Source organism: Pteropus vampyrus, unplaced genomic scaffold, assembly GCF_000151845.1.
Source record: "Pteropus vampyrus isolate Shadow unplaced genomic scaffold, Pvam_2.0 Scaffold144, whole genome shotgun sequence".
Lineage (NCBI taxonomy): Eukaryota > Metazoa > Chordata > Mammalia > Chiroptera > Pteropodidae > Pteropus > Pteropus vampyrus.
In genome coordinates, this window is record NW_011888925.1 from 1,279,011 (window position 1) to 1,290,578 (window position 11,568).

Sequence of the window (11,568 nt, forward strand, 5' to 3'; positions counted from 1 at the left end):
TACGGGCAGGGGCAGTTTATTTCGCCTGGTTTCCCTGCTTCCCGTAGCCAGGTCTGTCCATTACAGCCCTACTCGCCTGAGCCTGAGACCCTGGGGTGCTGGGGTCCACAGGTTTCGGTAGATCCCACCACTCAGTGCTGCCCCTCCTGGGACCACTGTCAGGGCAGCAGCCCAAATTCCATGCTACTTGGGCCTAAGTACCCATCCTGCCCTGGACTAAGACCAGGTCCTTGATCCAACACAGGGAGGAAAGACCCATAGCATCCACTGGTTATGTGGCTTTATTCACAGACTCAGCACTTGCTGAGGATGGAAGGAAAGAATATTTGGGGCCAGGCTGGGCCTGGAGATAAGGGTGGCTGGGAGGCCATGCGTGGGTGGGATCGGGGAGTTCACAGGAGAGAACCTGTTGGCTGGGCCAGGCGTGGGGAGGGGCGGGGCCCGGAGGCAGGCAGCATGCAGGAGACCTGGCTAGATCTGTATAGAGCAGATCTATCTAGGTGGTAGCTGAGAGCCAGGGAGGGAGGGACCGAGGGTTTCTCTGGGGCAAGGATTATAGGTGTGAGGCTGGACGGCAGGCACCCCGGCTCCTCACTCCCAGGGAAATGATATAGGGGAACAGTTAGGACACCTGGTGCCTGTCCTGCTGCTGCCTCGGGACACGTTGTGTGACTAGCCAAGATGGTCCCCTCTGCTGTCTTTGTCCTGCTGATGCTTGGACATTTGCTTCGGGGGAAACCCACAAAGGGATGCTCTGGGGACATTAGTGGAGAGGTTGGACGGTCCTGAAGAGTGTGCCTAGGGCCCAGCAGAGGGGGCTGCGCCGGCAGAGGAGGGATCCCCAGCCAGGGAAGGATCCCCAGCCAGGGGCCGCTCCCTTAGAGCCAAGCTTCTCTCAGCGGTTTGTGTCAGTTCCCTGCTGTGGCCCTAGGGGGTGCCATTTCCCACCAAAATCCAGGCCAGCCACTGGGCCAAGGATGCTTGTAGTGGAGAACCTTCTTCCTCCTGGCCCGCCCTGCTGGCTCCGGACAGACTTCCTGCCTGAATACAAACAAAGAATCCAAAGGCCGGATCCCCCTCCCGGCCTCCTTCCTGGTGAAGAGCCCGTTCCCACCCAGCAGGGAGCAGAAAAACCAGTTGCCCCGGGTTCTCTCCCTGCCTGGGAATAGCAAAATTTGGAGAGTTGGCAGGGTCTCTCTGGGCTGTCCAGGAAGGTGGCCTAGGGGCCTGGGAAGCCTGGTGAGGACTGAGGAGGGCCCTGGGTCTGAGGTCACAGTCCCTGCCCACTTTCTACCGGGCTCTCCCGGGACTGGGGTAGAGGGATGTGGACGAGGGGGGCCGTCAGCATTGGCGGGAAGGGGTGCGGTGCACAGAGCCGGGGCGCTTGGGGATCTTGCGCCAGCGTCGCTTGTCCCAGCGGCAGAGCAGCAGCAGGCGGAAGGTGTCCCGGAAGGCTTTGTTGCAGAGCGCGTAGCACATGGGGTTGATGGTGCTATTGACGTAGCACAGCCAGTAGCCCAGCTCCCACAGGGTCTCGGGGACGCAGTCCTTGCAGAAAGTGGACACCAGCACCATGATGTTGTACGGTGTCCAGGTGAGGATGAAGGCCAGCAGGATGGCACTCAGGGTCCGAGCCGCCTTCTTCTCCTTGACCAGCGAGAAGGTCTTCCGCTTGGCCAGCTGCTCCTTCCCACGGGGCTTCTGGCCCTTGCCCGCCCGCTCGCGCCCCTTCCTGGTCGGCCTCTTGACTGTATTCGGGGAGCTCCGGGGGGGCTGCTTGGCGGGGGCCTGCGCCTCGGGGTCCACCATGGGCATCTTGATCACCACTTCGGAGCCAGGCTCCTCACCCTCCGAGGATGTGAGGGACTCCATGGAGCCTTCGTCCTCCTCCTCTTCCTCTTTCCAGCTGTAGGCCTGCAGCAGCCTGGGGGCCCGGCAGCAGCGACAGCAGCGCCCTGGGGGGCTCTCCGGTGAGCCCTCAGCCCCCGGCTGGGATCTCTCTGAGCTGCTGCTGCTGCCGCCCCCCTTACCTGGGGTCTCCGAGCCCTGCAGGGCTGCCAGCTCCCGGGCCCGGTTCTCCGTTTCCCGGTAGATGCGCCAGTAGAGTGTGCACATGACCGTGACAGGGAGGTAGAAGGCGGCCATGGCCGTGCCAAAGGTGATGATGGGCTGGGAGAGGAACTGGATGTAGCACTGCCCAGCCAGTACTGTCCGCTCCCCCACCAGATACTGCCAGAACAGGATGGCTGGGGCCCAGAGGACAAAGGACACCAGCCAGGCAAGGCCTATCATCAGAGCTGCCCGGCGCGGGGTGCGCTTAGCCCGGTAGCTCAGGGGCCGGGTCACGGAGAAGTAGCGGTCAAAGCTGATGAGCAGCAGGTTCATGACAGAGGCGTTGCTGGCCACGTAGTCCAGGGCCAGCCAGAGGTCACAGGCCAGCGTGCCCAGAGCCCAGTGGCCCATGAGCAGGTACGTGGTGTAGAGGTTCATGGAGAAGGTGCCGATGATGAGGTCGGCACAGGCCAGGCTGAGCAGGAAGTAGTTGTTGACTGTCTTGAGCTCTGTGTTGACCTTGAAGGAGATCAGTACCAGCAAGTTGCCTGTCACAGTGGCCAGTGACAGGAGGCCTGTGGTGATTCCAATGAAGGCCACTTGCCAGGGCCCCTTTCCTGGTGCCAGGACGGTGATGTTGGGGCTGACGGCGGGTGGGGCCGAGGTATTCATGGTGGCTGGGTGGGGGCGGGGAGGCAGCCACTTCCTCCAGTCACAAGACAGGGCTTCCTCAGGGGGAGGTCATCACCTGAAAAGAGAGGACTGGGCTTTGGTCGGGCTGCTGGATGTCTCCCACAGCCTGGAGTGGAGGAACCCAGCCTCCAACCTCCCAGAGCTTCAGGCCAGACAGCGTCACCCTCCCTTATTGGCTTGTCCCTTCCTGTTCTGGTGTCCACACACGGTCATTTATAATGCACGTTCTCAGCCATGAATGGATTTGCCAGCAGCATGGGGGTGGGGGTGGCTTCGGAATCCAGAGCTCTGAGTCCTCATTCCAGCTTCGCCATTCAGACTCTGAGCCTCAATTTTCTCATTGGGAAATTGCTACTAATTCCTATCTTGCTTAACTCATGTGGCAGGAGTTGGGAGATTTGCTTTGTATACAGCGCTGCCAAATTTTCAAAGCATTTCACTCAATTTTATTAAAGCCCTCATTTACTGAGTGGTTACTGCACACCAGACACAGTGCTAAGCACTTCATTGAATTATCTAATTGAACTGTCATACTTCTCTAGGAGGAAGGTCTCCTATGATCTCCACTTCACCGAGGAGACCACAGCTCCCAGCGGCCACATGGCCCGGCCACGGTGTTGCAGGTGGGGAGGATTGGAACCCACTTCACTCTCACCTTTGGAGCACGTGGGGCTCCAGTGGGATAATTCCATTAAACACGGAGAGATGAGAAGGCAGGGGTGGGCTCTGGAGAAGAGAAGGGGAAAGACAGGGGAGCAGAGGGGCCCCGTGTGTGTCTGACTGTGCGTGCACGCGCGCGCGCGTGTGTGTGTGTGTGTGTGCATGAGAGTGAGAGAGAGAGAGAGAGAGAGGGAAAGGAAGGCAGTGTTTGGAGCTGGGTCAGACCCTCTCAAGGCCACAGGGAAAGTTATGCTGGGCCCGACACTCACCCGGTGGCAGAAGATCTGGAGTAAAAGCAGGCAGCAGTGGGGAGGGACTCAGCTCCCAGATAAGCGGAGTCTGGTCCCAGATGGGGTGTGGGAGCTCCCCCTACCTTCCTACTCTGTTCCTGAGCCCCAGCTGAGTGGGGGGCAGCAAAGGGAACGGGAAGATCCCCCAGATTTTCTTGAAGCTGGAGTCCAGCCCAGGGACTAGGCGTGGGTAAATGGAAAAGCCAGGACTCTTAGCAACCTTCTGGCCAGGCAGGAAGCACCCACAGCTCAGTCATAGACTTGCCACTGTATTTTGGGTGGTCCCTTCCCGTTCTGGGCCTTAGGCATCCATCTGTCCATTGAAGAGCTTGGGGCCTCCTCCTGCCTGCAGCTATGGCTTCAGGGGCTGTCTCATTGGAAAAATTCCAAGGGAGAGACTTTGGGGAAGGACCCACCAAGCCCTGCTGTTCTTGGGGACCTGGTCTGTGACAGAGAAACTAGAGTGGTGTGCCTGGGAGGGGGTCGCTGTGTGATAGATGGCCTTGGTGTTGTGTGGCTGTGACAGTGTGTGACCCACAGTGTGTGTGGCTGGGATCTCTCTGAGCTGCTGCCGCCACCACCCCCCTTACCTGGGGTCTCAGAGCCCTGCAGGGGAGTTCAGAGTGTGACATACGAACGAGAAAGACTGTGGCTCTCAGTGCAAACCGTCATGTGCAAACTGCCGGCCCTGGGACAGTTTGCACATGAGGGGGCACATGTAACATCCTGGTTGAAGGACCCAGATTCTGGAGCCAGACGGTCTACAGTCAAATTCAGGCTACACCATTTACCGGGTGGGTGATCTCTGCTAACGACAGAGCTTCTATGTGCCTCAGTTTCTTCAACCGAAAAATGAGGATAATACTAGTCCCTAACTAACAAGTTAAGGCATTATTAATCGATGTATCGTGCTTAGAACAACCCTGGCTGGAATCCCACTGCCCCTTAGCACGTGTAGCGGTGAGCGCCCCCTCCTGCCTAGCAGCGTTTGCTTGTTTGGTTAAAGATTTCTAACACTATGGCGAAAAGCAACTAGTACTGATACTGATCATTGCTGTTATTTAGAGCTCCCCGAGTGCCAGCCTCTGCTCCAAGTGCCCATGTGCCTTATTGCAGTTAATCTTCACGGGGAGCCTGTGACCTAAGGATCGCTCTTCTCTTCATTTTACAGATGAAGAAACGGAGGCTGAGAAAAGCAAGAGAATTTGCAGAAGATACACGAGTAAGGTAGGAACCAGGATTTGACCCAAGCAATTTGTTCCACTGAAATTTTATTTATAAAACCTGATGGTCGGCCCGGGGGGCGGGGGGGCATCGTTTGCCAATTTGAATTTAAAAGATATGACACTAAAATGTTATTTATTTTGCTTACTAAGTTTTGTTGCGGCCTCTTTCCTTAACCGAAGTCAGGCGCTGGGCGGGAGGCTGAGGTCAGAGGGGCCTGCTGGGGCTTCCCTGGGTAAGGCCGCTGGTGGAGGCTGCCCTGATGGGTTGCCCTGCCTGCCTTTTGTCTCTCTGATCTGAACTCAGTGCTGTTTAATGCCCATTGCACAGATGGAGCAACGGAGGCCCAGAGGAAAGGGGAAGAAGGCATCGTGTAGCCCGGGGTTTCCTGGCTTCTCACCCCTCACATGCGGGCCCAACTCCCAGGTGCCTTTGAGCAGCTCTGTAGCCCCCAGGGGTAGCCCGGGCCAAGCCCTGAAAAGTCTTTATTAGAAGAGGAGCCTGCTGGCCTGAGGGGACCACACCCTCGGCAGCTGCAGAGGCCGCTTTCGATGCTGGGCCAAGCATCCCATCCACCATTGTGTCTGGTCCTCATGCCATAGCAAGGCTAGGACTAGGGTGAGGTGAGTGGGGCACTTGCCTTGGGTACAAAATTTAAGGAGGTGCCCCCAAACTGAGCAATCAAGAAATAAACGGTTTAATGCAATATTTAAAAAACAAAAATTAATGCAAAGCATCCCTCACGAATCATTTTAAACAAAGGCAGGATCCAGCCCTGTACATGCACAAACACCCTTATCACCCATGCCCCGCCCTGATGCTGACCCTGGTTCCAATGAAACTTTATTTACAAAAATAGAGGGCCCACCCACCTCTGGGGTGTAGTTTGCTCTTTGATTCTGAAAAAAATATTATATTGCAATAGTATTTATTTTGATTAGGAAGTTTTTTTTTGTGCCTCCTTTCAATTTTACCGAGGCGAGTACCTCACGCACCTCACCCTGATCCTCCACACTGTGGACAACGGCCCCGGGTCTGAAGCTCAAAGCTGTCCCTTTCTGGCTGTGTGATCGCTGGCAGTCATTTAACTCTCCCTCCCCTGGCTGCCTGTTTCCCTAGCCGAAGGGGAGAAAAGCATCCGAAGCCCCTGACGTTGAAATGACAGTTAAAGGCCTCTGTTATTATTTCTGTCTCCCCATTTGGATCCACCACCTGGACCCTGTGGCCCTACCCCTTCACCTGCAGACCCTGAGCATGGCCCCTCTCTGGTCCCCAGATTGCTCGTTTGTATGGTAGAGGAGCTGGATCAGCCTGGTGTCTGTAGGGATTTTACAGGGTCCTGACCAACACCTCAAAACGCCGAGCAGAAGGGACCCACGACCCCGAGGTGAGGCTGTAGAGGCTGACACCTCATTTAGGATCCCTCAACCGGAGATGGAATGACCTCTCACGGTGGGAACGTGGCAACCACTGCCCATCACAAGCTCTCATTGCAAGCTAGGTGGGGCTTTGAGGAATTCAAAAAAGGCTTCAGAATGGGGGACCCAGGAGAAGTGGTTTTTGAAAGTGAGGAGGCTGGCGGTCCCTCTCTTTCATGGCAAAAAGTCCCTTCCACCTCTCCTTTTAAAAGCCATACTGATAACCACCATAATTAATCACCTCCTACATGTCAAGCACTTGATGTATAATATTATTTTCCTTAATCCACAGGACATCCCAATGGGGAGAGGTTCTTATCTCTGTTCTACGGATAAAGACACTGAAGCTTGGGGGGGCTAAGTGACTCCCTGACAGTCTCACAGGACCTTCAGCAGTGGACCTGGGACTCTGGCCCTGACCTGTGGGCTCCATGGCCTGCGTTCTTTCTCCTTGGCCGACTGTGAGCTGTAAGGGCTAAGGCTTCCCGTCTGGGACAACTGGGGGAAGGAGAAGGGCAGAGGTTCTGGGGAACTGGCCCCTGATTCTTCCCACTTCCTGGGGCTTCTGAGCCTCTGGGATGCAGCTCAGAGCAGAGCTATCAGTGACTCTGACTTTCCTCCACAATCAGAAGCAGGTATCCTCCCCCAGACCTCTCTCGGACAGTGATTTGCTAAGGAGAAGGTTCCTAGAGGTCTGTGTGACCTTCGGCGAGTCTCCTTAAGTCTTCATTGGGGGCAATCCTCTGCCTGTGCCAGGCTGCCGGGGGTCAGCAAGATGATGGCTGTGAAAGGACCAGGCTTTCTGATTGTGGCTGCTTCCCCTGGGAGGTCAAGCCCTGGGCCGAGAGTTGAGGTGGCGGGGTTCAGCTGCGCTGCAGAATTTCTGCAAAGAAGGGGCTTAAGGGTCAGCCTTCCGGTTCCCCCCGAAGCTGCATTTGCATAGCACATTCTGTGACACATCCTTGGGGGGTGAAGTTGGTTGATGGGGATTGCAGCGGGTGGGGGAGGACTCCCCAAGGAAGTCGTTGCTTCTGACTAGCTTTAAGCCCTGTCTCTGCTCCTGTCTTGCTGTGTGACCTTGGGCAAGTCACTGTTCCAACCTGGCAACCCTTCCAGAGGATGAGTGTTTGAGTGCATGGCTGAGTAAGAATAAGAAATGGGGCGGGGCTGAGCCTATAGTTTTGTGGGGATGGGTTGGGACTCATTCCCTGAGGGTGTCCCTTCTAGGGTACGGGAAGATGGCAAGGAAACAGGGAGGTGCTTTTCTGCCCTGGACTATGGCCTCCTGATGAAGGTTGTTGGGAGCTTTTAATAATATTATTAATATTATCATAGCAACTGGTATTTACTGACTGCTTACAGTACACCAGACATGGCTCTAAGCATTATGTACATGATTTAATTGACCTGTTACGAGTTCTTGCAAAGTAGGTTTTATTATCCACAATTTGCAAAAGGGACAATTGAGGTTTTGAGGCCTTAAGGATCTTACAGCTAGCTCACCAGCACGGCAACCAAGATTAGGACTAGGAGGTCTGCCTCAAAGGCTAACATCTTGGACCCCTACTCTGAACTGTGGGGAGGGGGGTTTAAGAGCTTCCTTGCCTACCTTGGATAGTTTGGCCAAACCCTAGTTTGAATCAATCAATAGCGAGGAATCAGTCTTTCCTTAGAATCTGCCTCTGTGTGTGTGTGTGTGTGTGTGTGTGTGTGTGTGTGTGTGTGTGTGACAGTGTCTGTCATTATTTGCGTGATGTATAATGGCAGTGTAGTAGCAAGGGGGAGGTCTAGTCCTCTGAGAGGCAGGGTAGGGGCTGTGTCTGCCTCATTTACTGCTTTATCCTAGTTCCTGGCACGTAGTAGTTGCTCAATCAATATTTGTGGTATAACTACATGAATATGTATGTAGGGTCATCCTGCTTGGCTTCAGGCTCAGAGACATGAGGATGAGCCTGTGGGGGTCAGGACCATGCTCTATACCTGCCAGCTCCCATGTCCCTTCGCCTGCTGGGTCCCTGTCCCTTAGGTGAGGCCCTGCCTGGCTTGAGATCACAGGAAAAGAATAGCCACGGGCATCCTCATCTGTGGACCAGAAGTAGACCAAGGAAAGCCTGCCTCGCCTGCTGCCAGGAAGCCGAGTGAGGTGACAGCACAGGCCTGGGCGAAGGATGGTGCCTGTTAGTGTTAGAGGAGGAAAGAGTCATCCTGGACTCAAAGAGTTAAGGGATGAGGTCAGAGCCTCTAGCACTGGCAGGCCAGACTACTGACCGCCAGCGCCCTGGACCAATCCCCTGGGGCTGGGGATCTGGATGAGGAGAGGAAGGGGGAGGGGAGAGAGCCACTGAGGGCGGCTGGGAGAGATTGCTGGGGAGAGGGACACCTGCAAGTGACGATCTTTGGAATCTCAGCACTGGCCAAGGAGCGGAGAAGGGGAGGCAGAGAACGAGGGGGTGCTGGGGACGAGATTCAGGACGGAGGAGTGAAGCCATCTTGTGGTTCTGGGCCTGGAAGCCGGCAGAACCCTGACAGGAGAGCAGGAGAGAACGGGCAGTATTGGGGAGAAGGAGTTCTGAGGAGGCGGGATCCGAGGGGCTGGGCACCTAGGGCTTCACATGTGCGGTGAGGGGGGCGCTCCTTGGGTCGGGTCTCCTGACCGGTCCCTTCTGCTGGGGCCATAACCCAGAGCCAGCCTGTCAGAGGCGGCTCTTTCCCCCTAGCGTACTTTTCTCTGAAGGTATCTCTTCTTGACCCATCCAAAGAGCCCAAGACTTCCCCCGCTGGTGCCTGGCCTTGGGAATGAGGGGTAAACAAGTACAATTTATTACATTTTCAGGCTCCACAGTCCACTGGGAGCGCCAACTTGCCCCGGAGAGGGCAGCAGCCATCAGTTAAATGCTCATAAATGCACTGCTGAGCCGGAAGAGGCACGTCAGCCCGAGAACCACTGCCAAATGTGCTCACTGTCGAGGGGCCTGAAACGGTGGCCCAACTTCAGCCTGGCAGTTCGCAGGCCGGGCGCTAGACCTCACTCTGCCAGGCGGCATCGAGGGAGCCGGGCCCCTCGTCCTCTTCTCCACATGCCCCCCGCTCTTCACTGTGTTCCCTTCCCCATTTCCTTTCTTCTCTCTCCCTCCCTCCCCCCTTCTCCTAGGCATCACCATGGCATCACGGCAGAGCAGAAACCCAGTGCGATATTCACCCACCTCTCCCCGCCAGTCAGAGCCCAAGCTTCTATCTCATGGAGCTTGCTGCTCCCCCACCCCGTGCTCCTGCTCAGGCAGGTGGGAGTGCAGCGCTGTGCAGGGGGGGGGGCGAGGAGAATGGGGTCCGACCCCCGACCCCTAAATAACGCTTTTGCGACCACAAGCATGTCCCTTCCCCTTTCTTGGCCTTGGTCTCTCAAATGTACAATGGGAGGTTCCTTTCTAGGTCCGACGTGACCACTGCCTGACCCCTTCTTGACACTCTGGGTCCTCCTTGCACTTCATGATTCCGTTCTTGACCTCCGGGCCCCGCAGGGAGCTGAGAGTCACATCTCCTCCCCTGCCTTCTGTATCGCCGCGGTGATCACGGCTTGCCTAGTGGCTGAGGTCAAGTGGCAGAGAACTCTCATCTGACAGCTCAGTGAGCAGCCGATTACCCAGGGACAAGAGACTGTCCCACTGCGGGAGACGGTCTGACTCCTTCCGGCCAGGTGGGCAAGGCCTGGGTCAGGGTGGAGCTGACCCAGGTATGTTTTGTGGGAAGAGGTGGACTCCTGTCCACTGGCACTGATAACACCTGAGCAGCACTATCTGAACGACCCAATAACAGTTGACCACCCCTCTCTAGCTGCCAGCCCAGGAGCTGGCAACTCTGCATGAATCAGAGCTCTTGGCCCCCAGCCCATCTCCACATCCTGGGGGGACGGGGATGGGTACCTGGCATGGGTGCCCATTAGCGTCCATGCATCCCTGGGCATAGGACTGAGACCTGCCCTGCGGAGCCCAACATACTATAGACATAGGGAGGGCCCTCTGGGCCCCTGCACGTGTCAGCGCCACGTTCTCTGGCCGGCATGGCCATCCATGTGCCCATTTGTCCCCGGAGAGCCCTAGGGCCTTTGGGCTGGTCTCCTGCTGACTTCTGGCCCGACACCCACCTTGGCATCCAGTTTGTCCATCTGGCCAGCAGCCTGGTTCAGTCCATCTTGTGGGGGATGAAGATGGATGGGGGTGGTGGGATTCAGGATTCCCTGAGGGAGGAGAGGAAGGGGTTCTGGGACTGGTACCCCAATTGGGGGAGTTGGCCTCCCACAAAATGCTGATGTCAAGAGCTGCCCCTTGGCCCCCTGCCCTTTCCACTCTGTCCCTGGGGTCCTGGGGGCTGTGCCTGCTACATGGTAGCCTGATTCCTTCTGGTTCCAGATCCAGTTTCTTAAGGGGGTCTCCATATTCTCTGCAAAATGAACCCCAGAAAAACATCAGGTGTATCCCCTCAAAGCCAGGAGACAGGGCGTTTAGAGCAGCCAAAGTCCAATGCTGCAGAACGCGCTTGGCCTCTAGACCCCCTCCCTGGCCCCTTCCTCTCTCTGGGGTCCATCCACATTTCCTTCTAGTTCTGGTCCCTACCTCGCCCCCAGGACCCTGCTTCTCCAGCCCCCGCCTCGGTAAAGCCCCTCCCAAACCCTTCCAAATGTACTCACCATGGGGCCGGAGAGGGGTCTGTGGAGTCCTCGACCTCACTGCCTCCCTGGGGGCCGTCAGCGTCTCCAGGGACCCAAACACCTGGCTCCCGGGGGGAGCTGCGCCCTGTGCTGGCAGCCGGAGAGGCACAGCCAGTGATTGGCATGTCCCACCCCCTGGCACGCCAGCCTGGGGGGGGGAGGGAGGAAGGGAAAGAGAGGGAGGGAGGAAAGGAAGGGAGGGGAGCTGGAGGGAAGCCTCAGGCAGCCTCTGGGGTTTGACTGGGTCCTGGAGCATGTGCCCCCCCACCAGGGCCCCCAATTTGAGCCCTGAGAGGGAGGGGCTGGGACATGAGGAAGACGATCCCAGGAAGACTAAAAGTCCAGAACGGGAGAGAAGGCGGATACAGGGAGACAAACACCCACACCCACTGCACACAGACTCGGCGGCACACACACACCCTCACAAAAGCACACTGTGTTTCCTCGGGCTCCTTCCCGGACCGAACCTTAGAGCCCCCAACCCGCGTGCACCGCGTCCCGACACACACGCCCGGGTATTCACCTG

General features: G+C 56.8%; 1 protein-coding gene across 1 annotated transcript; it reads right to left on the bottom strand.

Annotated features, from left to right (window-relative positions):
• Positions 1-264: 264 nt before the first annotated feature.
• Positions 265-11,331, bottom strand: CHRM1 (cholinergic receptor muscarinic 1). Its single transcript, XM_011368681.2, has 2 exons — positions 11,022-11,331; positions 265-2,800 (listed from the first exon to the last, which is right to left on the bottom strand). Exon 2 carries the CDS (start codon positions 2,722-2,724, stop codon positions 1,342-1,344), a length of 1,383 nt encoding a protein of 460 aa, XP_011366983.1. The 5' UTR covers positions 2,725-2,800; positions 11,022-11,331; the 3' UTR covers positions 265-1,341.
• Positions 11,332-11,568: the final 237 nt, after the last annotated feature.

Coding starts and splice junctions, on each gene's coding strand:
- CHRM1 (XM_011368681.2), bottom strand. CDS start 2,724: ATGAATACCTCGGCCCCACCCGCCGTCAGCCCCAACATCACCGTCCTG.